Raw genomic sequence first — 27,508 nt, 5'->3', positions numbered from 1 at the left:
AAGTTGATGTAAATGCTTATGTGGTATGCATTACCTTGCATGGAAATGTGAGAGCACGATCAAATAGTTAACTACATTGAGTCATCAGAGCCGGCTTAAAATTGTGTTTATTAGTTAGATAGCCTACTGTGAGCCTTTTCTCTCCCTCTCCTCCCTCCCCCCACTCCCTCAATATCTCTCCCTTTCTTAAAATCCAATCAGGATCTGCTGAAAAACATAGATGGTCACAAAAAGGCGTTCCATGAGATCCACAGGACCAGGTCTGTTAATGGCGTGCCTGTTCCACATGACCAGTTAGAGGATATGGCAGACAGGTAAGGCTTTCAATCTGAAATAAAAAGCTTCTGTGCATGAAGGGGAGCCTGTTTGCTTTTTTATCTCTTTATGTAGAGATCACTGTCTAGTTACATTTCTCAGTGGCAAACTGAGATGGATGGAAAAACCTCCTAGCATATACATAAAAATATACTGGAAAACCTGATGCCTTTAAGATTGATGAGAATCAAAATAAGCAATGGATTTTTGGATGGGAATACTTTTTTTATACTGATCCTGTTATTACTTGTCCCTGGAAGAAATGTTATGTAACAGTCAGGATGCATGTGGAAAAAAAAGAAAAATGACTTAGCAAAACTTAGTAACAGAAGTGAACTGATGTTTTCTATGATAAAAAAGAAATGTAATTAATTTGTTGTTCAAGAGCAGTCATCAGAATGTCATCACACATAATTAAATGTTTGTAGACTCTGAATGAGGTGAAAGATTAGAAAAATATCCAAACTGTAATTAAAGCTTTCAGTCTCTCCTGCAAAAATGAATGTTGCTTTATTTTACTATACTGTGATTCATTTTATAGGTTTAATTTTGTTGTCTCTTCATCTGAGCTCCATCTGTTGAAGATGGAGTTTCTGGAACTGAAGTACCGTCTACTGTCACTCTTAGTCTTTGCAGAATCAAAGTTAAAATCATGGATTATCAAATACGGAAGGCGAGAGTCCGTGGAACTGCTTCTTCAAAATTATATTGTAAGTTGGGATTGTCTTCTTTTCATACCTATTTTTGAAATTTTCATATCTAAGTTTGCTAGAATTGTATAAAAGAACAGAAACAGATATCAGATTTGTCAGTCATCAACTATATGACTGCATTCCTATGGAATATATCTTCAGAGGTGAATCTGTCTTCCCCATGGAGAAACTTTAGTCAAAAGGCTAAAAGTAAAAATTCTCTTTCCATCATTTTTTGAAAAAGAGAAATGCTCTTCCAGCTGCTGTCCAGTGATTAATTTAGCAAGCACATCTGGAAGTTCCAAATCCTAGATTTTTGCTTCCTTTTTATAGCAATTCCAAAGAAGTTAATTACATCTCTTTTACACCTGGATAGAAGCACTTTATAGTGACTACACACAGTTTAAGAGTTAAAGGCAGAGGAAGTTTTTGGCATGCATTCCCACACAGTATTTTTTCCCACACAGTCTTCCAAAAGATTAATAAAAAAAAAATGTTATTTTACCTCCATATACTTGTTTAATATACTATACCTATAAGGGAGTAATCTTCTTCTTTTAAAGAGTGATTTTTCTTTTCCTACTCAGCATTAGTATATTAAACCCTTTTCTTTATTTCTTTTCTGGAAAGAGTTTGCTCCAGCTCTGCATCAGCCATTTACAGTGTTAAGGAACAGAAACCACTGACTGACAAGTGTTCATTGATAAATTCTGTTTCAGTATTATGCTGCTGCATCTTTTTAAATTCGCACGTGCAGTGCCAAGTGTAGGTAGAATGATAGAAGTGCTGCACTTCTACATTAGGGCATGAAGGATTCTTTGAAAAGCAGAGCTGGTCTAAATATTTTTTTGCCTTCTATCTAATCCATGTGGGGAAAATTGCACGCAAAAATTAAGACTGAAAAGAACTGATACAGTTATGGAACCATTCAGAGACAGGTAAATGAGCAGAGAAAACTATTGATGTCCCCACTTCATTGAAAAGGAAACTTCAAACTCAGTGAAATCTGGATCAAATTCTCACTCTTCAAAGTGAAAATTTCTGTATTTAAACTTTAGCAGTTAGGGACACACAAAAATTCAGGAGTCAGTTAACCTTGTTTTTTAGACAAGCTTTACAAAATTCAGATAATTACTTGAATTACCTAGTTTGCTGGAATGATGTGCAATAACTAGGATTGTAGTCCATTTTTTTACTCTCTAAGACTGTAAAAAATACTAAAAGGTGACAAGGGAAATAATAAAAAAAGTGGATAGCTTGAATTTTCAGGGCTTTTTTGGTGACTTTCTTATTTCTTTTCCTTTAGAATGAACATGAAGTTGTTAACTTGTATATTAATTTGCAAGTGCCTCAGTTGTTCTTGTAATTCAGACCACTGATGCTGCAATGGTCTTTAGGGAAGGAAAATGCTTCCTTGCAATATTTTTGAAACTGTATGACATCAAAATGAGGAAATCAGGACAGGAGGATAAATAAATCTCATTTTCATTCTTGATGGCCTTGACTTCTGGGTCCTTCAAGATGTGATGGAAAGGGAATTTGTTTGCTTTGGCTTACCTGGGACCAGTTTTCTAGGACTGAGGGACAAGTGTTACTCTTCCAGTATATTAGGAGTCTTAGCAAAGCTGTAGTCAATACCTTATAGTCAGAGTGACTATATTAGCAGGAGATAAAAATGTAAGTCTGTCTGCCAAAACAGACTGGGGAATGTCAGCATTCTAGGAACATGCGTAATTAGGATCTGAATAGAACATATGCCTGGAAAATATTTATGTACTCTAGCTTAAAAATAAAAGTGGTGATTTTTACTTAATCTTAACATCTTTTCACCCATCTGTCATACACCAGAAGTAAAGGTCAGCACAGATTATACACCATCAACCTGAATAATAAACCATACCCAATTCCACTGTAATGGAGATACTAGGTACAGTTATCCATGAATTTTAACCCATGGAACTGTGTTGTCGCATTGCTATGGAGGCACATTTTTAGCATCATATGCTATACTGGTTTGGGAAAGCTGCTTATTTTCTTCAAGGAGACTTTTCAGATGGTAGACAATATTAATCAGTAAAATGTTTATTTAATTTTTGAAAATATTTCAGATAGCTCTTGATATTAGTGTTATGTAAATTTTTTTTGCTCTTTTGTGTGAAGTCTTGGAGGTTTTGGTTCAGGTTAAAATGTCTTCATGGGTTTGGCAAAAGTGAAATCATAACTCTGTTCCACAATTCATGATAAAGCCTGTAGGTTTTTACACATGGCAGATTTTGTTTTAACAGGAGAGCAGAGAAAAATTGTGATTGTTCTTGACTTCTAGTTTCCTTGGTTATAAACACCGTTCTAAATTACCTACTAGGTAGCTGTTGTAACATGACATAGCAACTGTCAAAGGTTTTAAATAGAAGGGTTCTAGATATATACTGGCAGAATTATTTTTAAGTGCTTTTTTCATGTTATATAATATGGGTCAATGAACACAAAAGATCTGATTGTCCTGTTCAAAGTACATTGAACTTAGACTTCATTTGAAACCTGGTTTAATCAAAATCACACTTGTCTGATTTTGTCTATTCTGGCATTCCAAAGCTTGTATAGACATATGTGGGGTATGCATTTCTTAATTTTGTAATTTGTAGCTGCAGAGGGATGGGATTTAGCATAAATTATAGAACCATTACAAACTCTACCTTTCTCTTCCTGTTTAACACTGGTAATGCAAGATTTAATGTGCTTGCATAATGTAGGGCTATAATTCTCTGTTGCATTTAAAGGAAATAACATTTCTGAAAGACATGTCTAAAAAGGTCAGTTTCATTTGCCATAAGGGATAAAGAGGCATAAATGTCGGAGGCATAACTTTTTTACCAAAATATTTCCAGATAATTTATTCATCACACTATAACACATCACAGAGCTAAACTATCACTCACAAAGGAACAGCTCTGTGCCACACTTTGGAAAAGCAGCATCTCTTTGTGCAGTGTTTCCATGATCTTAATTTTTGTCATTTGCAAAGGAGGAAATGAAAAACTGAAGAATAAAGCAAAAATTTTTAATCTATTAAGGTGTAACCTGTCTTTCTGCAAAGGCTTAATACGGGAACAATTGGATTTGATTTTTGTGGTGACATATATGAAGGAAATTTTCTGTTTTATTAAAATTATTCCACTTAGTTTTGAGTATAAAACAGTTTCCATTAAATAACTTGTTAGTTACTCAGTTTCTGTACATTCTATATCATGTGCTAGTGATTTCCAGCAAGACAGCAAATAAGAAAACTTCAAAAGTAAATAAATCTGTATTTGAAATTATACTCTGCTGGGTGAAATTTGTATGCTATTTTATAATTATGATACTAAAAATATTATTTTATAATGATGAAAATATGAATGGAGGAATAGTAAAATTAAATGTTGTCATCACTATCCTGATGTAATTTCATATAAATTATTGCTAATCCTAATAGCCATCTTTATTTTATTTTTTACATTTTTTTCTTTTCAGTCTGTTATTGAAAACAGTAAGTTCTTTGAGCAATATGAAGTTACCTACCAAATCTTGAAACGAGCAGCTGAAATGTATGCCAAAGCAAATGGCTCAGGTAAATGTCTGAATTTCCTTTGTCACTAGAATGTAGGCACCTGGTCCAGAGCAGTCTGCTGCTTCTGAATCTCCAGAGGAGGGTGATCATATTCTGACTTCATCCTGGGAGAAGCCCGTTGTCCATGCTAACTCTTAGATTATTTCAGTGTTGTTAATTTGGATAAAAAATTATGACAGAATTCAAATTGTGACAGAAACCAATTTCACTAGTCCCTAGCAGTAGGGGAAATAGTGTTCTAGTTCCTGGAAATGCTCCCTGGCTTTGCTTAATTTAAAAGAAAAAGACAACTGGGAGTTCGTCCCAGTATAGTAGTTGCAAAATCATCCCTTGGTTTATTGGAGGTTCTTCATTAACTTTGAAAACCTGCAAGAGGAACTGAAATGGTAGTTGCAGTATGGACATACATGAGAAAAAAATGTGTAGCTGATTCAACGGCTGCCTCCTGTCATTTTTGAGTTCTGCTGAGTTCAGTGAGAATTCGAGGGCAGTATTTGACCTAGATAATTACAGACATGAGATCACTTTTATCTGTAGCACAATAATGTCTTTGGAGGATTGTTGCAGCTGCTGCTAAGGCGGGGAGAAAATGGATACCTTTGTTTGTTGTGAAATTTAAATTGATAGTGACACCCAAATTTAACAAAAGTAAACATTTTTTCAAGGTATTCTTACAAAGAACAAAAGTCACAGATTTATTCAATGCTATTAATAAAATCCAGTAACAAATTCTTTTCTAAAGAACAAATACTAACATATAATAATTCAGCAGTAGCAGTTCAAATTAGCTAAAAACTCTTTAAAACAAATATATTCTGCATATTTTGTGACATCTCAGCATTTGCTTGGCCTTTTTTTCTTCTCTCTGTTTTCCACTAGAATGAGAACACATTTTTTCTTTTCTTGCCATGTGGAAAACGCTAAAAATTAAATGTCAAAAATTAGCAGCAGTTTGGTTTAAAGGTCAATGGCAAGAAGATCAGAATTTCATTCCATACTTCTCAATGTAGACATAATATATGTTATTATATTATGCAACTCTCATGTTCTGCTATTTTTATGTCAAGCCTGTCTCTTGATTTCTTTTATTGAAGATTTGAAATGAACACCACACACAATATGCAGTGTTACTGTTTTAATTTAGCATTCATTTTATGTACTTTCCTAAGTCTTTAATTCACACATTTAATTTCTCAGTCATGATCTTGTGCTAAAATTGGGCTATGAACTGAACATTCATATATAAAAGCCTGCTGAAATAGAAGTTACAGAAAAATAACATTCCCTGGTGACAGTGAATAAGTATGATATAAAGTTAATCTTTACAGAAATGGTAATGAAACAAAATAATCAATGTCTTTCCTGTATCTCAGTGGAAGAGGTTGAGAATGTGATGAAATTCATGAGTGACACCACAGCTCAGTGGAGGAACCTCTCAGTAGAGGTGAGAAGTGTAAGAAGCATGCTGGAAGAAGTAATTGCTAATTGGGACAGATACAGCAGCACTGTGGCAGGTCTACAAGCTTGGCTTGAAGATGCTGAAAAAATGCTGAATCAGCCTGAACATTCCAAAAAGGTATGCACTAGTAGCGTATTCATATGGCTGTTTTGTAAATTGTGAAACACTGGATAATTATTTTTTTCATTTGCTTAGGTTTTGCTCAGACTTCGACCTCTTGTCTTCATTCAACATAGGAGTTTCAGTGTTTGCTTGTATAGCATCTAGAGACAAATACATATGTACACAAATACATATATACACAATGAAGAAAGCCTCATCTGTGGTACCATGGCTGGAGGCATCTTTGACATGAATATTGGGCAACAGTGTTGCTCAGAGATAAGAATGTTGCATGATTCACTCAAAGGCAAATACAGCTCTTAGCACCAAAGGGAGTAATCATGGACTACCTGTAAAGACATTTCCACTGATTTTTCTAGATGACAGATTTCAGTACTCATTACCTTCAAAGAGCAGTATTATTAATATGTGTTGTTATATTTGATGGCTGATTAATTAACCCATTTCCCTGGCATTTCAGAAATCTTTTAGACAGCTGATTTTGGGGACCTGCAGTTATAAAGATAGTTCTTGTGTATTTTTTTTTCCTGTTGTAATGTTAGAGTAGTGAAGCACTAAGATTTAAGTTTGTAAACCTTCAATAATAACCTGGAATGACTTCAATATTCCTGTGTTTAATAAGTGCTGAGTTTGCACCTGATCCCAGTGTAGCAGCTATATAGCTCTTAACACTAAAGTAGGGTTCTCATAGGCTGTAAGATAGCAAATTGACATCAGGTCAGGAATGAGCATTTCATGTTATGTGCGTGAAAAAACACTGTACGTTTTTTTAAAGTTTGTTAGTTCAAGCTGATGTAAATTAATGGAATACACTTTTTGCATGAAAATAAACCACTGAAAAAAGCAGTCTGGCAGAATATAGATTCAAACAATTATTACTGGGCAGGAAGAATGACTTATGCTGATCAGGGTGATCATACTGTTGCATGTTTTATGTAAGTAATGGACAATGATTAAAATGAAATATTCATAAATCCATGTATATGAATAAAATCAAAACATTTACTTTTCTGTTTAGATGTATAACTTTATCTTAAATATTTTCAAAGCAGAAATTTGAACATACCCATACAGTACATACTTGCTTCTTGTTTCTAACATAAATCCAACAAGTAATTATTTTCATTCTGATACATGATTTCAAAAATTTCAAGAAATCTTGTTGAAAACCTTAGACATGAAGCTTTATTCTTCCCAAAATGCTAATTTTTTTCATAAAAATACGTTGGCTAAAACCTGTTAAAGGTTACTATGTGGTAGCGTCTGTCTGTAGACTGAGATACGTATTTTAAAAGTTACTTCTACTTTTAATATTGAATTTAGCTCACAGCAATAATGTTCACTTTAGATAGTTTCAAGGATAGGTCTGATGTAGCAGTTTTGATATTTGATTATTAAAACTAAAATAAGTTCTTATAGTGGTTTGTAAAATTAATAGTCTTACAGCCATGAAGAAAAATGATCTGGAATACCAGGTGAAAGATGGTAACTATTGTTTGGAATATGGTGTAAAACATTTTTAAACATTTTAGAATATTTTTCAGTAAACCCACAAAGAATTCAGTAATATGATACAAAGTTGCTCATTTGCAAACCTTAACTGTATTACTTAAAGCCTCTATATTCTATCCTAGGCAAAGACCACACTAGCCCTTCATCATGCTGTCATGCTTTCTTCTTCTTTCCATTATCACTGCATCATTTCCAGACCTGCCTGTACCACTGTTTGATTTGGAAAAGAAAGTGGCCTGTTGGCTTTCTCGTTGGCTTCAGTTTTCAAAAACCTTACTGTGAATCTATTACACTGAAGATCTTGCAAAAAAAAAAAAAAATACCAGTATGCGCTTGGATTTTTCAAACTGTTCCTTCTACAACTCCTTCGTTTACTTCCAGTACCTCTTAATCACTTTCCATAATTTCATTCTAACTGCATCCTCCCACACCTTTCTCACACAGCTATATCCAAAAGGTTTTAGAGAGTTTCTAGATCTCATGTGGTGATTTCTTTAAAAAGAGCTGCATTGTTTTAATTGAGAATGGGGTGTGCTTCCCAGTACCTTCGAAACTTGTTTAAATTTAACACGTCTTAGGTTGGCTTCTAAAATGGAGAGCCTCCCAGCCAGTCTGCAGAAGGTAATGGTCTGTGGGAATAAGTGTGCAGAAACAGGGATGTGAGTAGTTTACTCCCCGTGCTTTTTATTTCTTGCCTTCTAATGAGTCTGACCATTGGAAAGCTGACCAGGGCGAGATTCAGTAGATTTTATTTCTTTTGGATGTGCTCATAAAGGTTAGCCTTTGTACAAAGCAAGGAGGTTGCTCCACTGCAAGTGGAAAAAGATTCAACCTGCCGATGCAGTTTACTGAGCTGATTAAATTTATTCACCAATACATCAGTACAGAGCGCCTGAATCCTACTGATCTCAGCTTTAAGGAACTGAAACACGGCGTGTTGTTCAATTCTCTCTTCAAGATATTTGACCAGTATACAACATCATGACTTTTTCTTTAGAGTTGCATCTGAACTTTTTTTATATGTGTATAAGTTCTGACAAATATAGTTTCAGAACTGTAGCTCTGAAACTTGGGATGGCTGACAGTGTGGTTGGATAGGAGTTTTTCTCATGTACCATTGAGCAAAGGACTGTATTAGACTGTCACATTGAAGATGAATGGTTTTAGAATTATAGGGTAGATTGGTAGTTGTAAACAAAATGGATCACTGCTCCCTCCTAAATCCTGAGGATCAGGTAGCATGGTTCAGCTTGAATCCTTCTGATTACTCCTTCTCCCCTGAAGGAAGACACCCTCATGATCCAGTCAGTTTGGAACAGACTGAGCCATTCATTGAATTGTGCATTGTTTAGGAGAAGGGTAGCAGGGACAAGCCATGTCAGAGAAGATGTGGACAATCATGAGACAGTGATTGAGTCCTGTTTTGTTTACTGATATAGGTATAGAGCCCAGGGATACCTGCCTTAGGAACAATTGCCCATTGTCTGGAAGAGAGAAAAGGAATGGAGGGAATTGGTCTTTGTCTTCTCTACCAGTTTATGTGCACGTACCTGCCTACAAGATGTATACAGTCTATTAGGCTATCTCAGTGAAGGGGACAAAATCGCTGGCAATCATCTCTTTCCCCTCTGTGCTCACCTGCTCTGAGCTAGGAGGAAGCAGTGATTAAAAAAGTCAGTCCTCACAGGTCTTCTGAGAGGCCAAACCTTGGAAAACTGCATGTGGTTCACAGCAGGGGAAGGACCTCTCCACAACCTGTATATGGCTGGGTTACTATCAGCCCACACTGTTTAAGGACAACACAGAAAATACATGAGCCCTAACAGCATTTTCAATTATGGAGCTTTGTCTTAAGGAGGAGTTTCATTAGTTTAACTGAAGCCACTCACTAGAGTAAAATAAGCTGTAAGTAAACTGGCAGTAATTTTTAATTCCATGGGTTATATTCACAGACATTAAAATTCTGTTATGGTATATATAATGTGAAGAGCATCAGAGGATAATTGTTCAACAAGTTTTTATCAAGTCATGAGCGGGTGATTAAGTTTTAGTTTTATGATTTAAGATAAAGACTAATTGAAAAGGTTTTGGAACTGTATTTTTATTTTTTTCTTCAGGATTTCTTCCGGCACTTACCTCATTGGATCCAACAGCACACAGCCATGAATGATGCTGGTAATTTTCTAATTGAAACATGTGATGAGACCATTTCCAGAGATCTTAAACAGCAGCTTCTGTTGCTAAATGGAAGATGGAGAGAATTGTTTATGCAAGTTAAGCAGGTAAGTGATTTTGCCATTCTTACTTTTAAATATTTACTTTGACATTTCCAGCAAGCAAGACAGATTACCCTGTTAGCAGGACTATAGGACAGCTTTCTAAAGTGCCTAACTGTTCATCAGTATTTAAATTAGAAATTACTCCCTGACAATAATTTATTGTATTGAAGCTCATCTTTTTCTTACCTTTTTGGTTATACAGCTATTTAGGGGCGGATGAGGGGATATTTTCAACTAGTATAAGCTGAAGATTTTTATCATAGTCACCTGTTTTGACACAGTGAATGTTATTTATACATAACTTCTATTCTATGAAGAAAATGACTGGTTTTCAGTACCTATTGCTACTGTAAAAGCTCTGTAAAGTTAAACAGTGAAAATGGTGAAAATTATTATTTTCACTACTCTTTGATGGACGCTTCTTCCAGTTATTGCATTACAACCATAAGCAAGGACAATAATTAATTTAATTAACTATTTTTTTTCCCATTTCAGTCAGACTTTAATTCTATCTTGCCTACAAGCAGGCTCTGATAGTAAATGAATAAACCTACCCTTTACCTCACGTAAAAGATTCAGCTGATACAAAAAGAATTGTGGTTTCTATATTTGCTCTTTAAAAATCAAAGAGAATATGTGATCTTAATTACACAGAACTATTTCACACATTTTCTAACTCATAAACACGTTAGAAAATATCTTTGTTCTTGTCAATATACATCTATCAATATTGTCCCCTTTCAGTGATTTTAAATAGCAGTTGCCTGTTGAAGGTACTGAATCTGTTTTCTTTACTGGCATTATTATCTCCTATGCAGTCAAGTTAAAAGGAAAAGCAAAAAATGAATGTCTCTCTTCTATTGTAAGTTTTCCAGACTGTTGACAAGAATGTTCTCAAGCTTTACTTGCTGATGCTATTTAAGGTGATTCACTGATGTAAATGTCTCTTCCACTACTTACGCAGCTTCTTTCATATGCTGGCTATGTGGGTTTTTTTCTCTCACAGGCTTTTTCACCATTTCTGTCACACAGCTCTTTCTACTTTCTAAGGCATGTGTTTCCCCTTTCCCCAGCCAGCATTCCTTTATTAAGATTTCCTTTATTATTTAGCTTTTCTAGGCTTTTCATATTCTATTCTCTTGGCTGAATTTTCAAAATTGGTATTGTAGGTAGTGAGAAATGAATTGGACTGTTGATTCTAGGGTAGAAACAAATGAGTCTGGCATTCCCCAGACCTTAAAAGAGTCTGACCTTCTGTATACATGCTGTTAATCATAACATCATTACTATTGAAACTAATGCAGATGATGAATTTAGATAACTTTCCATTATATTGTATTTAATTGAATGTAATTTTTCTGACAAACAATTGCACTGAAAACATGCTAATTCTCTTAAATAATTACTTAATTGCTAGGTATCTAATTTGGGTTGGGTTTTTTTTTTTTTTGTTTTGTTTAGGGTTTTTTTGTTGTTTTTTTTTTTCATTTACTTTCTCTTTTTTAGTATGCTCGAGCAGATGAACTGGACAAAATGAGGAAGGAGTATGTGGATGGTGTGGCCCATTTGACAGCTTTTATTGATGGAAGCAATGCAAAATTTTCAGTCCCTGTAGAAGTGTCCTTTCATGATGTCAAAATGTTTTTGCAAGATTTAGAAGTAAGTGTCTTCCTTTTGTTTCTCTCTTCCTCCTTCAAAAGAAAGAAACTTGCAACAGTTTAATTCTGATAGCATAAAATTATTTTAGTATACATTCCCGTTATTAATTGGGGTATTTTACCAGTGGTACTTTTTTTTGGTATGATTTCATCTATATCTAAAATATATATAGTTGTATTCTATTAGTGACATTTTTAGAGCAAATTTCCAAAACACTGTCTCAGTAAATATTTCTTTCTTTGTAGTTTCAAATCACATTCAGGTAAGTTGACTGATCCTCTCTGGCTCTGTTTTCATGGATTTGAAATATGGTCCAGTGTTCACTGAAATCAGTGATGAAAATAATTTACAATTAAAATATATATAATTTATCATGGTTTTCTCTCCCATGAATGCATAAATACCGTTGTTGAAATTTTTTTTAAATTCTTGTTTCAGAATATCAAGCAGAAATTGCCTGCAATGGAAGCTCAGTACAAAGCAGTTACAAGAACAGTGCAACTTGTTACAAAAGAAGTTTCCCAAGAGGAAGCCAATGAAATGCTGGGAACTTTGACACGGCTTAAGGAGCAGCTGGGAAAGGTTGCAGAATACTTTTTTACTACAAACTGTAGACTGTTGAACTAATGAAGAGTAGGGTCCTGTACATAAATTCTCACATATATGCATTTGAACAAGTACATAGTTGTAACAGTAGATTGATTCAGGGTGGAAAATGTGTTACTTCCTTCTCTTAAATGCTAAGACTACCATCCTTAAATTTAATACTCTTTTCATTAAGAAGTAATACAAGATCAGAACAATTTTAAAAAAGAGTAGGTAACAACTATATAAACCTACATGCATAAAAATTTGCTATTTATTGAATTTTACAACTGTTGCAATAACTCTTTTTCTTAACCAAAAGGTTAAAGAGTATTCCAGTGCCCTGCTGTATGAATGCCAGCGTCTGCTGTCTCCACTGGAAGAACTGGAGAAACAAATCACACACTTTTATGAATCTCTTGAAAAAGTAAATGAAATAATTTCTATCCTGGATCCTGAAGCACAACCAACAACTGTTCTTAAACAAAAAGCCCAAGTAAGTTTCAAAAGCATCTTACAAAGGTCTGCTGCTGAGTATTTACAATTATCTTTCTATGAATTTGGATTGCAACTATGTAAGCTGAGCAGATATTCAGGCAATAGATGTAGCCTTATCCTAAAGTCAGCTAGGTATAAATACAAAACAAAATTGAAACTTTTGCTCCTATCTAGTGTTCTTGGTTTAAATCCAAGAAGTAAACATAAGATTTTTTTTCTTTTTGTTTTAAACTAGTGGAAATTGGACTGAAGTACAAGGAATACATTGAATTTTTTATTAAGCAGATGAAAAATCATGATCAGAAACTTCTCTACATTTCCTTGGACTCTTAAGGAAGTTTCTTAGAGGCTTGGAAAAGTGCTTTATTTGAAACGTATTTCAGTATAACATTAACTTTTCTTCATGGCTAATAAGCATATCTCTCTGGAGGAATTCAGAGCTAGTCAGAACACACTTGGAAATTTAAATGAAAATAAGATTTTAAAGACTTTTCTTCAGCCTGTACTATTTCATGCATGTTTTCTTTTTTCTCTCTTTTTTTTAAAGTATATTTCTCACAACTTAAGGTGATTTATAATGAAATCTGAATTCTAAAAGCTGACATGAAGGATTAATTTGTTGAAAGGCAAGGAAGGTTGAGATCTCAACCTGCTACCGAGAACTGCCATTCCTGCGTTACTGTTGGTTATTTTCAGTTATACGATAAATATAAAAATACCATAAAATTAAATCACAGAACAATGTATTGACCTACAGTGTACTGACAATGTAGATCAATAGATCTACATTCTCTGCCCAAAGGGCGTGAGTACATGTCTGTATATTGTTTTGTGAATAGCTAGAGATCTATTTGGGTACAATACTTCACATTCAGGGAGAAAGTTTGTAGTCTTTGTTATTCCATTTAATATTTTGTGTAGTCTCTTTGCAATGGTCCTGTGACCTCATCCTTTTTGTCCTTACTCTTATAAAGCATCTTCCTGTTATTTTGCAAAACCTTTTTTTCTCTTTGTTCCTGGCCAGGGTGGATATATGTTTTTTTCTTTCAGGATTTGGTAGCTTATCAAGAAAACTGCAAGAAAGATGTTTCCCTAATTGAGAGGAATAGTCAGAGTATCCTTCAGTGTGTGGCTTCGACTGAAGTGTTACAGCATTTCCATCAGTCAACATTTCAGAAGAAAGTTACACAAGTTCAGATTACTTTTCAGGTAAAAATGCCATACCTTGGTGCATGTTTCTCAAAATTTGTTCATGTGCCGCTGATCCATCCTACTGTATCTACATTTCATCACTCTGTAGCTACTGTCCTGGGCAGCTCACCTCTCTGATTTCAAGTTATCAATTAAAGATTTGTCTTTATCAGGTAATTAGGGGTCAGAGATTGACAGTCATGTACTCCTTGCACTTACTCAGAGGTGAGCCTGCCACAGAGGAACCTGAGATTTAAGAGAACTTTAACATGCCTCAGGGTCCTTTGGATGGGGGAATATGAAATCCTGCTGTTAGGGCTGCACTGTTTGATGTTTCTCCTGACTTTCTTATCCTGGCTAATAATTTGCTTCTATATTCCCACACATCCCCTTTCACACAAAGCATAGAAGATGGAAATTTATGCACATGCTACTCTTGCTGGGCTTTGTATTTCCTCAGGAAATGCAGTGGAGTGTGAATATAGAAAGCTGCAAAAATGTTTCATTTGATAATGCAAAGATGTGGCCTTTGAACTATATTCCCCCTTACTTATTGTTATCAGTTATTACTGCTCTTTCTGGGGCTGTTCATCCCCAGTCTAGCCCCACTCTAATAAGAAATTAGCCATTACACTTGGTGTGATTTTTGGGGTTGTCTTTGTGCAGAGCCTGAGATGAGCTCAGTCATCTTTATGTGTCCACTCAAACTGAGGATTTTCAGTGATTCTGTGACTATCTTTGAGTCAGATTTCCACATAATGGGTTCAATCACATTTATTTTCAGGTGATTTTTGTTCAGTATAAAGCTATCCAGGCTGAATTTTAAACTGCATAAAATAACCTATCAATAAATAGCTCTCCCTGAGAAGTGGATTTTAGAATTTATATTTTGTGGAGTGTACCTAAGCATAAGTTGTGATTGATTTATGATATAGAAGTAATTGTTTAAGTTTAGCTTATTGTAGCAAAAGCAGATACACTTGGTAAATTTACCATGTTCAACATTAATTACTCTGTTTCTATAGAGCTGGATTGAGGTTTATCTCTTTTTGTGTTAGAAAATAAACCTAAAAGATAGGCTATAATCATACAAAGTGTGTCAGACCTGAAGTTAAAATACTGGAAACTGGCAGTTTTTCATGTAACGAATGCATCCCTATACAATTCTATTACTATGCAGATATTTTTATCAGAAAACTATGAAAATATTTAGCAAGATGTTTAAGTTGAGATAGTTTTGATTAGCTGAGACAGTTTTGATTAGCTGGCTGGGTAAACTCACCAAAATTCCTTATGCTGAGGTTTGTAATCAGTGAGGATGGTGAAGTGGATGTACAGTAAGCAGTGATGCAAGTACCTTGCAGCAGTTAAAGTGCTCAACTGTTAATTTCTCCTGGTAAATTTTCCTACTTTCTCTTGAAATTGGAACCACTGAATATTGCAGCGCACAAGGATGGACTAAAAAGCTGACTAATGGAAGAGCTGTGACTAGGGTTGCAAAATAAGGATTTCAGCAACCAAACCACAAAATCTTCTGTATTCTAAGCAGCTTTGTGCCCAGTTACTTATCTGATTTACTGGTATGATAATCATACAAACCTCTTCCAGGTCAGAAGAACCGAAGAATGGAACTGGTTGGATCCATGGGTCAAACCAGCCTCACTTTGAGTCATATTAGGGGAGGTAGTTTGATGCTAGTAAAAGTGAAATGTCAAGCTTCTTTCTTTACATTTGAAAGCAGGCTTTAGGAAAGAAACTCACTAATCAAATGGCAGAGGCATTCTGAAAATATCAGAGACAGCTGATCTACTAATTTTTTATTTGAATAATGACATTAGCACAAGCCTCAGTATTAAAAATTGGGAAAATGGGATCATGAGTGGGAAAAGCATGGTGAAAATAATATGTTTAAAAGAGTGGAACAAATTAAATGCATGTTTTGTAAGGTCATGGTAAGAGGGAGCAAATAAAACTCAGTGTGAATGTACCAGCTCATTTTCTTTGCTTGTGACTCAGAATATGGTCAGGAAAGCTGGTGAGTGGAGAAAAAACATAGAAGCAAATAGCCGTTTGATGAAGAAGTTTGAGGAGTCTAGAGCAGAACTGGAGAAAGTAATACAGATTGCCAATTGTTGCTTAAAAGAAAAAGGAAATCCTGAAGAACTTCTCAGGAAACATAGCGTGAGTAAATTCTCTGACCTTTCTCATGGAAATCTTAAAGTGCATGACATAAAAGCCTACTGAATTCTAAAATTGATGTGGATTTCTTGCACGTGTAGAAGTTATACAGATCTGATCAAACTAATGTTAATATTGAAAAACAAAAAGGAAAATGATCAGCTCACTTACTGATGTAAGATTGGATGTAAGCAACCAGAAGGTGAAAAAACCTAGGGTGGGGTTTTCAGTAGAACCATTGAAACTTAGAACACTATATTTTGACAATCTCACGCATCCAGTGCTCTTTTTTTAGATTAATATCTGTTTCTGTATTATAACCATAACTTATGCATGTAGCTTTGAGATGTCTCCTTGTTAAAATATCGTCTCAGTGTACTGGCTGAGAATAAATTAATTTTCTGGACTGTAAGTGGCTAGAAATAGTTATTTCCTTTATTCAAACATCAGTTCCTTCAATGGAACAGAAGTAAAACTGAAACTTATCAAGTGTATTAGGGAACTTCATGCTGGCATATCAATATCCAGCTTCATCTTCCCACCTTCTCACTTTCTGCCTCCACTTCAGGAATTTTTTAACCAGTTGGATCAGAGAGTCCTAAACGCCTTTCTGAAAGCATGTGATGAACTTACTGATATCCTCCCAGAACAAGAGCAACACAGCCTGCAAGAAGCTGTGAGGAAACTTCACAGGCAGTGGAAGGTTAGTGAATGACATCTCTGGATCAATCTCAGTTTTGGGAAGTTTCTGAATGACCTATATGTTGAAAAACAAAAGGAAATTAAAGAAAACAAAATAATTTGTATTATTTGGCTTTTCATACAATTGGAAAAAAAAGAGGGAAAAACTATTTTACAATATTAGATACCTCTATATCTACAAACAGCCTCTTGAAAAAACCTCTTAAGTAAATTCAAGAAATGTGAGAAATTAATTATAAAACCCTATCTCTCCCCTGCTACATACAGCCATAATGATACCTGTCTTGAGTACAGGTGCTAGCATTTTTTCCTTTATGCTGATGTTGGATAATTACAGTTACTTTCCTGACCAAACAAACAAATTTGTAAGACATCAGGCCATCAGCCTAAATTGTGTCTTCTGCCAAAGACTCTAACAACTAAGCTAACTTTGCTCATTAGCTATGGAATTTTTTGCCTGCTGCAACATCTTGCTGGTTAAAATTGGAGTGATGGATGAGGGGTCTCACTAGCAGGCAGGCAGAAACCTCTAGAAGCAGTTGTGAATACTATTTTATATAGGAAATACTTGCTATGTGTTGCCAAGAATAAAGGTGTCTCTGTAACGTGCCTTATACACACACACATTTTGGTGCACCACTTAATGACCTTTTGATAAATCTAAGACATTGGTAACAAAGTGAATATGAACAAACCCCTATCTGTTCATGAACATATATGCTTTATTTTCTATATTTTCAGGTTTTAGACTATTTATTTGTAGCAAATTTACATGGAAGTAGTGAAGGTAGTGTTTTATATCTGTGCTTTATTGCCCCTGTGGGTGTGTAGGATCTTCAAACAGAAGCCCCCTATCATTTGATCCACTTGAAAATTGAAGTACAGAAAAGCAAGTTCCTGGTGACAGTGGAGGAGTGCAAGGCTGAACTAGCTCGACAGAACAAGGTGTTATCCAGAGAAGGCAATGAAAGAATGATCAAGGAACACATGGTATGAGTTCCATGCCTCTAAGGAGAGGTTTACAGAAATACATTTTCAATGTCAGTAATAAACAGAAATTCTGACTAACTCTTCAGCCACCAAACTCTTTCTGTCCAGCTTATGACAGATCAATTCTTGAGGTCTTTAACAAAAAAAAAAAATTATTTTAATATAGTAATTTATGAAAAAATATAGATATGCTGGGTGTTTTCTTCCATTTTTTATTTCTATAGAATTTTCTGCTTTGTCTCCCATCAGTTGTTCTTCGGTGATAAGGGATCTTACCACCTGTGTGAGAAAAGGCTACAACGAATGGAAGAGCTGTGCCAAAAACTGCCAGTTTCTGATCCAGTGAGGGGTACATTGGAAAGCAGCCAGCGAATTCTGAAGGATCTGAAATCCCAGATAGACAGCACATACATGAAGCTAACAGAGCACTCGGACACCTGGAAGAGCTATAAGAGCAGGTGTCACCTCAATTCCTACCTGGGTCTTGCAGAGCCTTATGCATGGTCACGCCTCTGTGTGCCATCACAGATCAGTACCATGAAAAAAAATGATACTGTGACCTTAGCTTCAAGTAGAAAACTATACTTTGTGTAAATTCCACAAATTATAGTGGGACTTCAATTGGACTTCATAGTTTTTTGCCTACACTTAAGAGGTTATTGTTCTGTGGTGGCAATTTTTGTCTAACTTTTTTTTTTTCCAACCTGTGATGTCTTATTTCAGATTTTCTGAATTGGCAAACTGGATTTCATCAACAGAAAGAGAACTAAAGAAGATAAAGGAAAATGTTAATGATACTGCCAAGTACAAGCAGTGTAAAGCATCTGTGGGGGTGAGCCCTTAGCTTATATCTCAGTAAAGCTGTGGTCACTGCTACTGGGACTCTGGATAAAATTCTGCTTCAAAGTAGTGCAACTTATTTACTACAGAGACCATAGTAGCTGTGTTGATTGCTGGTATTCTTGAAAACATTACCAGGAGAAAGGTGCACATTACAGCAAATGTAGCAGAAGTTCTTAATTTTAATAATTTAGAGAGTGACAGGTCCCTTTCCCTCTATATTTAGAACATTAAAATTATAGGGGCAGATTGGAAAAATATTTGCCACTCATTTTATTGCATGCAGAGTTAAAAGTGCTGCTCAAAGAAAAGCAAAAATTTCTGGATTGCAGGTTTTTGAATGATCTTACATTTAATTACTTACTGTAAGGAAATCTTCTATTATAAAAATTCTCTTTACTGTAGTATAACAGGGGAGGAAAAATATTCTAACATTCAGTTTTGTACTGGTGACTGATAACAAAGTGATAGAATAGCTGAAGATTGTGTTGGTTAGTTAAATTAGTTTTAAGTAATAATTTATTGTATCACTTGGGACTCGACCCTTCTTTCGGTTTTTGGGTTTTTTTAATTTCACATACTAGGAGCACCTACATACTTTAGGTGTTTATGTGAAATTCATGAGCAGGTTATGAGTCTAGCTATATAGAGAAACATTATTAGGATGATCTTGATAGAACTGATAGATCCTTAGCTTAATGAGTGCTTCTGCTTCAAAAAGTCTGGTTTACTTATGTAGTTGAAAAGAGGTGTGGAAAAAAAGCAATTTAAATAGTAAAACAAATTACCCTTAACTTTATGTTGCATGAAATTATATATTTGGGGGAGTCAGCAACTCAGATTTCATTTGCAACTAAGAAATATGGTCAATATATGGAAAATATACATGTGGTACCTGCCCTCTATCTATATGTCTGTAAGTAAAAACGTTTCTGAGGGAAAAGTATTCCACTACTAACTAAAGTACAGTCTAACTAGTAGTAGAATAAAGTCTGTGGTAGAAGTGCAAAATTCTAGCCCTTGACTGAAACAAAATCTGATAGGGCTATGCAAATAGAAAAATACTACATTTCTAGTGTTTCAAGCTCAAGAAAAGTAGTATGTTTACACTACTGATCTTTGAACTGATGCCATAAATGTCAGTTATTGATGTATTTTGTTTATTTGAAGAAAATATATTTTGATTTTTTTCTGTAGGAAATTAGGAAGCATATTCACAAGCATGGAGAAAATCACAGTTGGCTGAAATCTAGACTTGCTGTTTTAACCTCACAATGTCCTGATTTGGAGGCCAAAGAGACAGAGGATGAGCTTTGTAGACTTTCCAGTGACTTCAAGAGACTTCTAGATTTGTTGGCTGAGGTACAGTATGATACACACAAGAATTCTCCACTTACAGTGTCACATGAAATGACTTCAACCATGGCTTCACAAGCACAAGTTCCCCGCTGTGTTTTTTTAATTAAACTGCAAGCCTTCAGCAAGGAAAATTTAATTTGTACTCCATGGGTAGCAAAGCCCTGAGAGTACCAGGCAAAAAAAAAAAAAAAAAAAAAAAAAGAAAAAAACAACTATTGTCATATTGGATCTCTTTCCTCTGCAGAATTGGAAAGTGTCATAGTAATTGTTTCTGCAATCAAAATGTCCATTTTGTTAGTTTTTTTAAAATCAGTTCATAGTGAACATTTTCAAAACCATAGTGTACATCAGCTAGTGGATATAGAATTTCACTTTAATTGTGATTTATTTATTTTTTATGCTGAAATAAGGCACTACTTTGGGGTTGTTTCTAGTCATTAATGATGTGTATCACATCCTGAACTTGCAGGAAAAGACTGCAGTTCTTTGAGGCCTCAATGAAAAGGAGATACTGTAACTGCAGAGATCATGGGAAATTTCTAACTCATAACAAGCAAAGCCTCTCAGAAACACTGAACCCTTGAGTTCTGTGGGCTCTCAGGGAACTTACTGGTTCACAGTTTATACAGTTAAAAGAAAAATCAGGTGAAACAGACAATCTTGCACTTGAAAGGTGGAATAGACCTGATTAAAAGCAAAAAATCAGGAAAGAGAAAGAGTTCAGACTTCAGATTTCACTGTTGATGTCAGTTCTTGTGGAGGCCTTATAGGGGTTTCAAATGTATAAAATTCCTATGTATTTATTGCAAGTTCTCTAAATTTCTGTGGTGTGAAAGCTGTTTGGAAAGTTTGGGCAAGAAATGTAATTTCCACCTGCAAAAAGCTTAAGTTACTGTCTTTTTTTTTATTATTTTTAGTTTTTTGGGAGTTGTCTTTTGGAGTCAAGTTAAATCCCTTGCTTTTTGTTTCCTCTAAAAGTCAGAACTAAATGTAAGTTAATGAGAGTAACTTAATGAGGTTATTGTAAGAAAATAAGAGGTCAAATCTCTACTTGGTTTGAATCTAAAAGCATAATCTAAATGTCACTCTATATTATAGTTAAGCAACTACTGATTCTTAGAAGTCTGAATACTATTTATAAAGCTTGTTAATCAGATGGATGAGGCTGTTTAGGCAAGAACTGATACTGGGCATTGCCAGAGTTCAGCAATAGTTTTGGAGACTAAAAACTAAATATTTATATAACAGGAAATTTAATGGCTTGAGTTCAAATGACTCTCCAAAGTAAAAAAGAAAAGAACAGGAAATAGAAAAGGAAATTATCTAGAATTGTTTATGATTAAAACCTTAAAACACAGAAACTGTATGAGGAACAGAGCCTGAGAGTCAGCTACATGTATTTAGCTGAATCACACAAATAGAGAAGACCTTTCTGGTGGGTTTAATGGCCTTTCTTTATAAAATGTTTCTTTCTTTATAAAATGTTGCAAGCTGAGACTGCGGCAAATGCACAACGTGGTCCATAAAACCAGGGTAATTCAGCACTTTAATGAATTTGTGATTCACCAAAACACTGCTCAAGACAGTCCAAATGGCAGCAAAATTTTTTTTGTGTGTTGAGTAGTGCAGGTGTTTTGGAATCTGGGTCAGCCTGCAAGGATGTACTGTTTTCTAAGTGATCACCAGTAAGTAGCTGTCTCATAAATAGCTATTTGTCATATGGCAGTGTAACAAGGAGTATGTTTGAACAAGGCAAAGGTCTCCCCAGTCACATTTTAAGTCTAGAGACACTTTTTCAACGTAAAGTTAAAGGTGTCAAAAATACTGAAGATAAAAATGGTTTAAATATGAAAAAAATTACTGTATTTTTGACAAGGTATTGCAAATATAAATGTACCCTTAAAATGCAGATGTGTCTTTCAACATGAAATACTTAAAGTTATCTGTGATGTTAGATTGAAAACACCTTAGGTGCTGTTGGAGACTGTGTCCAGTACAAAGAAGAAGTTAAAATTGCAATTGAAGAGTTAATCAACAACTCTAAAGAAGTCCAAGCAGAGGCTGAAAAGATCCTGGATACAGAAAGTTTATTACAAGCTCAGCAACTACTGCTTCATCATCAGGTAGGGCAACTACTCATGTCTGTATCCAAATTTTATAAAGACTAATTTATGTAATTACAAAATTTTGTTACGCCCATTAATATGTCTTTATATTATCACTTGAAAGAGTTATAAAGGAAACAGTCCTATATGGCCTAGAATTGATTTCTTTTAATGAAAAATGTTTTCAGTATCTTTTAAATGTTATTTGTCAATTTTTATTTCATATGGGTTTTTGGGACACAAAACACTGAAAAACAAGCTTCATTCACTTTAAATTTTGGGTGAGTGTACTCTGCAGATATGTAGATTCTCCCTTTTAACCTTTTTATAGCTTGAGTTTCAGATTCAATCATGATAAATTGGACACAATTCTGGCTTTGGAAATTTTTTTATTTTAGCAGTTTGATGTGGCCCCAACTCTAAATATTGGAGGGAAGGTTCATTTCCTTCTCTGGATAGCTATTTTTGTGTCAGATGGGCCTCCATTCTGTAGGAGTAGAACAGAAGGTTTTTAATGCACTGATAATGGATCAAAACATCTACAGGCTACAGTAATAATCAATGCTATTGCTTGCATACAGGAAGAATCATGGCTTTTAGGGCTAAATATGGGAAAATAACTTTTTGAGCTGCTGAAAGCTAATGAGAATAGGAATCATTTACTGCCAATGTTTGGACGTTATTTAAGTTTTTTATATTAGCATCTATTTCTGTGGAGTCAGACAGCTTGGTGTCTGACCAATCACACCTGTGTCTTATCTAAACTCTCTGGTATTTATAAGCACTATTCTATGTGTTAAGGTTTGTATTCATTCTTTAAATACTCCACATTCCTTTTCCATTTTAGGAGAGGTAGTAGAAATAGTTAACTTCTCCTTGAGCTCTTTTTCTTGTGGTATGGAGTCTGCGAAGGCAGCAACATTTTTTCACACTGACCTGAAGGTACCCAGAGTAGAACTGAGCTAGTTTTGAGTTTAACTAGGAAGGCTGGCTGGGTTAGGCATGCTATAAAGGAGAGAGGATGTATTCTGAGGAGTTTCTCATAGTGCTGCAAATCAAAAAGACCTCCAGAACAGAGTTACACAACCTAGCCAACCCTGCTGCTCTCTAAGAAGGTTGATATACTGCTTTGTTCAATCTGAGGCTCCAACCTGTGCCTCAGGAGTGCAGAGCAGCTGTGGATTCAGTCATGAGGAATACATGCACCTGTGACTCCTGCTGTGGTTGCTCAACTGCTGCAGTTTCTCAAATATGCTTTGGATAAATGGCCACGTTTTCACTCTTTTTCTCTATACATATGCCACAAAACACAGCATTTGACATTTTGGAAGCTAGCCTGTATACTTGATGAGTGTGAGACTCTCAAGAATACTTACCCCAGTTTGTCCCTTTGTTACTGTCATTGCATACCCCCACAAAAACAGAAAGGGGCTGTATTGTTCTAGTTACCCAAAGGGGCTAAAAAGTCTAATCATTCCTGTTGGATGAATCCTTTTAGCAAAGGACGAGGAGACTCCGTGCAAAAAGGCAAGATGTGCAAAAGCAGATTTCCCAAGCCAAGCGATTGCAGATTGAAGGTGGGCTGCCCAGCACAGTACGAGACGATTTACAAAAATTAGAGGGAACATTGGAGAACATGCAGCAGACTATGGAGAAACGGGAAGAGCAACTGCAGGTGGGTCTTTTGCTCTTGGAAATTAGACCTCATGCCTACTTCTTCCTCATTTTCATTTTTTAAACTTAGTAAACACCAATTTTTTTAATATCAAGAAACTGAGCTCATTTTCTCATCTTTGACACTTGGTCCTTGGGATTTTCATGATCAATACCTCTATAAAAACTTGCTGAAGCTGTATACCTCTTAAATAATAAAGAAATAGTATTCTGTCTAGAAGTGTTTAAAAAGTCCCAGCTATTCAATCATAATAGTTAACAGTTTTTAATAATTTATCTGTGAATTTATTTTTCAATGTCTCTTTTCTGGTTGCTAAAGATGGTGTTGCTCTTTAGTTGAGTGTCCTTAGGCTGGATATTAGGTTAATGACAACTGATGTGCAAATATAATCCTCACAACTACTGTGTGAAATAGATGCTGTGATCCTAAATTTATAGAAGGAATAAGAAAGTCATGGGGAAATCAAATTAATTGCTTCAGCTTTTATAACTAATAATGGACTGAACTGGGATTAGAATTTATAGCTCCTTGCACCCATATGTGATTTGCTCTTTACGTGTTTCTAAGCAGAATGTTAATCCAAATGGCTGTTATTCTATGCAAATGTTAAAAGTCAACAAATTATTTCCCATGCGAAAAGACAATATGAGAAACACAATCAATAAACCTCAAATAACTTCTTAATATAAGCACTTATTATTGAAACACACTTTTCTCTAAAAATTCCCATATGAGAAGTCTTCATCTGTTCATCAGAATCAAGAAAATAATTGTTTAAACTGTCATAGTTCCTGTGACTTGTAATTAAATGATGAAGTTAATCATAATTCACCATTATCAGAAAAGAGCAAATAGGTCCTTATGTGTGATTTTCCTGTGAGTAGGGATTTTCTTCTAACATTTTACTATAATTTATTTCATTAGAAAACTTGAAAATCCTTTTGGTATTTTTTACTATTTGTCACCCTAAGTCTCTGCATATATTACTTTTGATTTCTTACAGGACATTAAAATATAAGATTTCAATATTGCTGGCAACTTAGAGAACAGTGCTTTTTTGCACAGAATAATATGAATCATCAAACATTCAAGGAAAAAAGTTTTATTTAGTTTAGAAGAGTTTAATTTACTCAGTGTTGAGTAGATGGCTTCTCAGGAAAAATTATTTTATTTTACGTTGAGACTTTTTCTATTTTCCTTTTTCAGTAATGTGCAAAGAAAAATCTTGTTTTCTCCCCTTTGATCTCCTTGTGTTCCTTTTTTGGTTTTGTTTGTCTGTTTTTTAGGTCACAATAAATAAATGGGAGCAGTTTGAAAGGGACAAAGAAACAGTAGTAAAATATCTCAATCAAGCAAGCTCTGTACTTGAACGTATCTTAAACTTTAGCAGTTTAGAGAGCCTCTCCTCAGAACTGGATCAGACAAAGGTACTGACTGTGTGAAATGCAGGAGCTGAGGTGTCTTTCTGCCTTGCCTGTCAACGTGTGCTGAGTGTATTGCCTTCTATCTTTGCATGGTTTCCCATTAATGCCCATGCACATTGCATATACAGATGAGAGATTGCATAAACTTTCCACAGGTAAAAAGTCATTTTATGAAAAAAACACGAAGGATTTCTCAAAGTTTGCATCTGAATCATATGTATGAAAGTTAATATTATTTTGAGGACTTCCCATTTTTTGCTCAATAATCATCTATGCTGATAATCCAGTATTGAGCACTTGCATGTCAACGTTATTAGGGTGCACTTTGGCAAGGGGGTGTGGAATGTCACAAATAGCATTCTTAGCCCTGAGAGGAAAAAGAAGAGACATCTACCCACCCTATGGGCAAGAGCCATAACTTGCCATTTGTCCTTAATAACACAGAATTATCCCAGCTCATTTTATTTACCACTTCAGTAGTAATTACAGTGCTTGTTTTTTCTAAGTGCCATGGTTTACACACCACTGTTAACCTTTGATGAAGTCAATAATAAATTATACCTACTTTGATTATGTTCAGCATCAGTTTTTCTGGTGTGTGGGTTGAATGTTTGTGACAGAAAATAATTGCTAAACAAAGTGAAAATACAAAATATGAGGTACTGCAAAATTCTCTTGGTGAATGGTGGGGATTGAAAAATTAAGTAAAGATGTATATTATCTTCTGAAATGTAAAAATAAATTACTTGAAGAGCTATAGAAGAAACTTTGATTTTTTAAGTCAAAAACTTTTGTACATACAGCATCCCTTGGTAAATTTAATTCAATCTGGTTTGGTCAAATGGACTTTTCTTAAATGCAACATGATATTAACTTTCTCCAGAGATTGTTTTTATGTATTTACACATTCAGAATAGACAGGTAGGACATGGGTACTTTTTTACAACCATAAATGTTGAGGAAAAATACTTTTTGTGTTAATATATGAAACTCTATGATTGTATTAATACACATTGCATCCTTACAGGAACTTTCTAAGCAAACTGAAGCAATGGCAGTACAGGCTGAGAATTTGGTGAAGAATTCCTCTGAGATACAGCTTGGTTCAAAGAACAAGCAGTCCCTTCAGCATCAGGCAAAATCAATCCAAGAACAAGTGAAAAAAATGGAAGTTACTCTTGAAGAAGAGTATGTTCTTAACAAGTCCTAGTATTTATTCTTCACTTTAAGATTGTATCAGATTTCTAGACTACCTTGTCAGCATTTTGTGTTGTCTCATCAGCTCTGTCATTTACTGCTTTCTCTGGCATAGTAACCAAGTTATGGTACCAAATATGTCAAAAGAGTGTGTGCAAACTAACAAATTGTTTTCTTTTAATTATATGTAGTTCATAAAAGTTAGTTACATTTAACCTGTAATTTATCTTTAAGCCCCAGTCTTGTGAAGAAAGGATAACTGAGCTCATTCTTGGGGTACTGTACTCTTTGGGAAAGAAAAATCTCAGTTAGAGTACTACAGCAGCACATTTACCACATTCGCCTCATTTTTCAGTATTCAACTTTCTCTATAGGAGTGTCAAAAAGTGCCTTCATCTTAGCCGAATGCCCAGATGGTATTTCACGGGCAATATCAAAAGCTGCTTCTGCTGCCAAAAAAACAAAGGCATCATTTTCCAGTTTTTGTTTAAAAATGGAAGGTTCTAGCTCCAAGGAAAGCTTGATAAATATTTGTAGCTTTTTGTATTTTTAAAATATTATTCCCTTCTCTCAAGTGAGTAATTCAGTTAATGAGCTTGTTACTCAAATGCAGAATGTTGCTATTCTCATTTTATCCCTATACAGATACATTTGTATGTATGTATGAAATCAGTATTTTTGCATACAGTAAATCTGATACACAAGTCATAGATACCTGTGCCATTTATATTTTGTCTTACTGGAATTACTCCCTTGAGTAATTTACTGTATAAAATTAAGCAGGTACCATCATCTTGAACAGAATACAGGCGAAGGGCAATATCCAAACAATTGGGGATTTTTTCCTCAAAATGACCACTGTCATGCTAATCTGATTTTGATTTAGTGCATTTTCTTCCTAATGTGAAAGAACAGCTATAAACCAAAATAACTAGCCTGTGCAGCAAATGGTGGTCTGACAGTTTATGTAATGCTTTCTCCAACATGAAGTGCTAGAGTGATTTGCAGTCAAATTCTACTATCTCTTACTTAATACTTTACACATTATTTTCTCCACTGCAAGAGAGAAAACTAGTTTGATTTTTCAATCTAAGAAATTTGTCTTTCCAGCAATGAAT

The 27,508-nt window shown here is 34.9% G+C and overlaps 1 protein-coding gene across 24 annotated transcripts in view; it reads left to right on the top strand.

The window, feature by feature from the left end:
• The window catches only part of SYNE1 (spectrin repeat containing nuclear envelope protein 1), a 289,553-nt gene that overhangs the window by 82,349 nt on the left and 179,696 nt on the right, over positions 1–27,508 (top strand). For all 24 annotated transcript variants that reach the window (XM_068184611.1, XM_068184610.1, XM_068184631.1 and 21 more), the window contains 19 exons: positions 202–314; positions 857–1,025; positions 4,518–4,614; positions 5,988–6,190; positions 9,826–9,990; positions 11,494–11,646; positions 12,085–12,228; positions 12,554–12,727; positions 13,780–13,938; positions 15,937–16,101; positions 16,667–16,801; positions 17,632–17,790; positions 18,040–18,248; positions 18,514–18,622; positions 19,828–19,992; positions 21,945–22,112; positions 23,593–23,769; positions 25,056–25,196; positions 26,221–26,381. In XM_068184611.1, coding sequence (XP_068040712.1) covers positions 202–314; positions 857–1,025; positions 4,518–4,614; positions 5,988–6,190; positions 9,826–9,990; positions 11,494–11,646; positions 12,085–12,228; positions 12,554–12,727; positions 13,780–13,938; positions 15,937–16,101; positions 16,667–16,801; positions 17,632–17,790; positions 18,040–18,248; positions 18,514–18,622; positions 19,828–19,992; positions 21,945–22,112; positions 23,593–23,769; positions 25,056–25,196; positions 26,221–26,381 — 2,966 coding nt within the window. The remainder of the gene's footprint in view (positions 1–201; positions 315–856; positions 1,026–4,517; positions 4,615–5,987; positions 6,191–9,825; positions 9,991–11,493; positions 11,647–12,084; positions 12,229–12,553; positions 12,728–13,779; positions 13,939–15,936; positions 16,102–16,666; positions 16,802–17,631; positions 17,791–18,039; positions 18,249–18,513; positions 18,623–19,827; positions 19,993–21,944; positions 22,113–23,592; positions 23,770–25,055; positions 25,197–26,220; positions 26,382–27,508) is intronic.

This window comes from Anomalospiza imberbis, chromosome 3 (genome assembly GCF_031753505.1).
Source record: "Anomalospiza imberbis isolate Cuckoo-Finch-1a 21T00152 chromosome 3, ASM3175350v1, whole genome shotgun sequence".
NCBI classification, from domain to species: domain Eukaryota; kingdom Metazoa; phylum Chordata; class Aves; order Passeriformes; family Viduidae; genus Anomalospiza; species Anomalospiza imberbis.
This window is presented reverse-complemented; position numbering and strand designations above follow the sequence as displayed.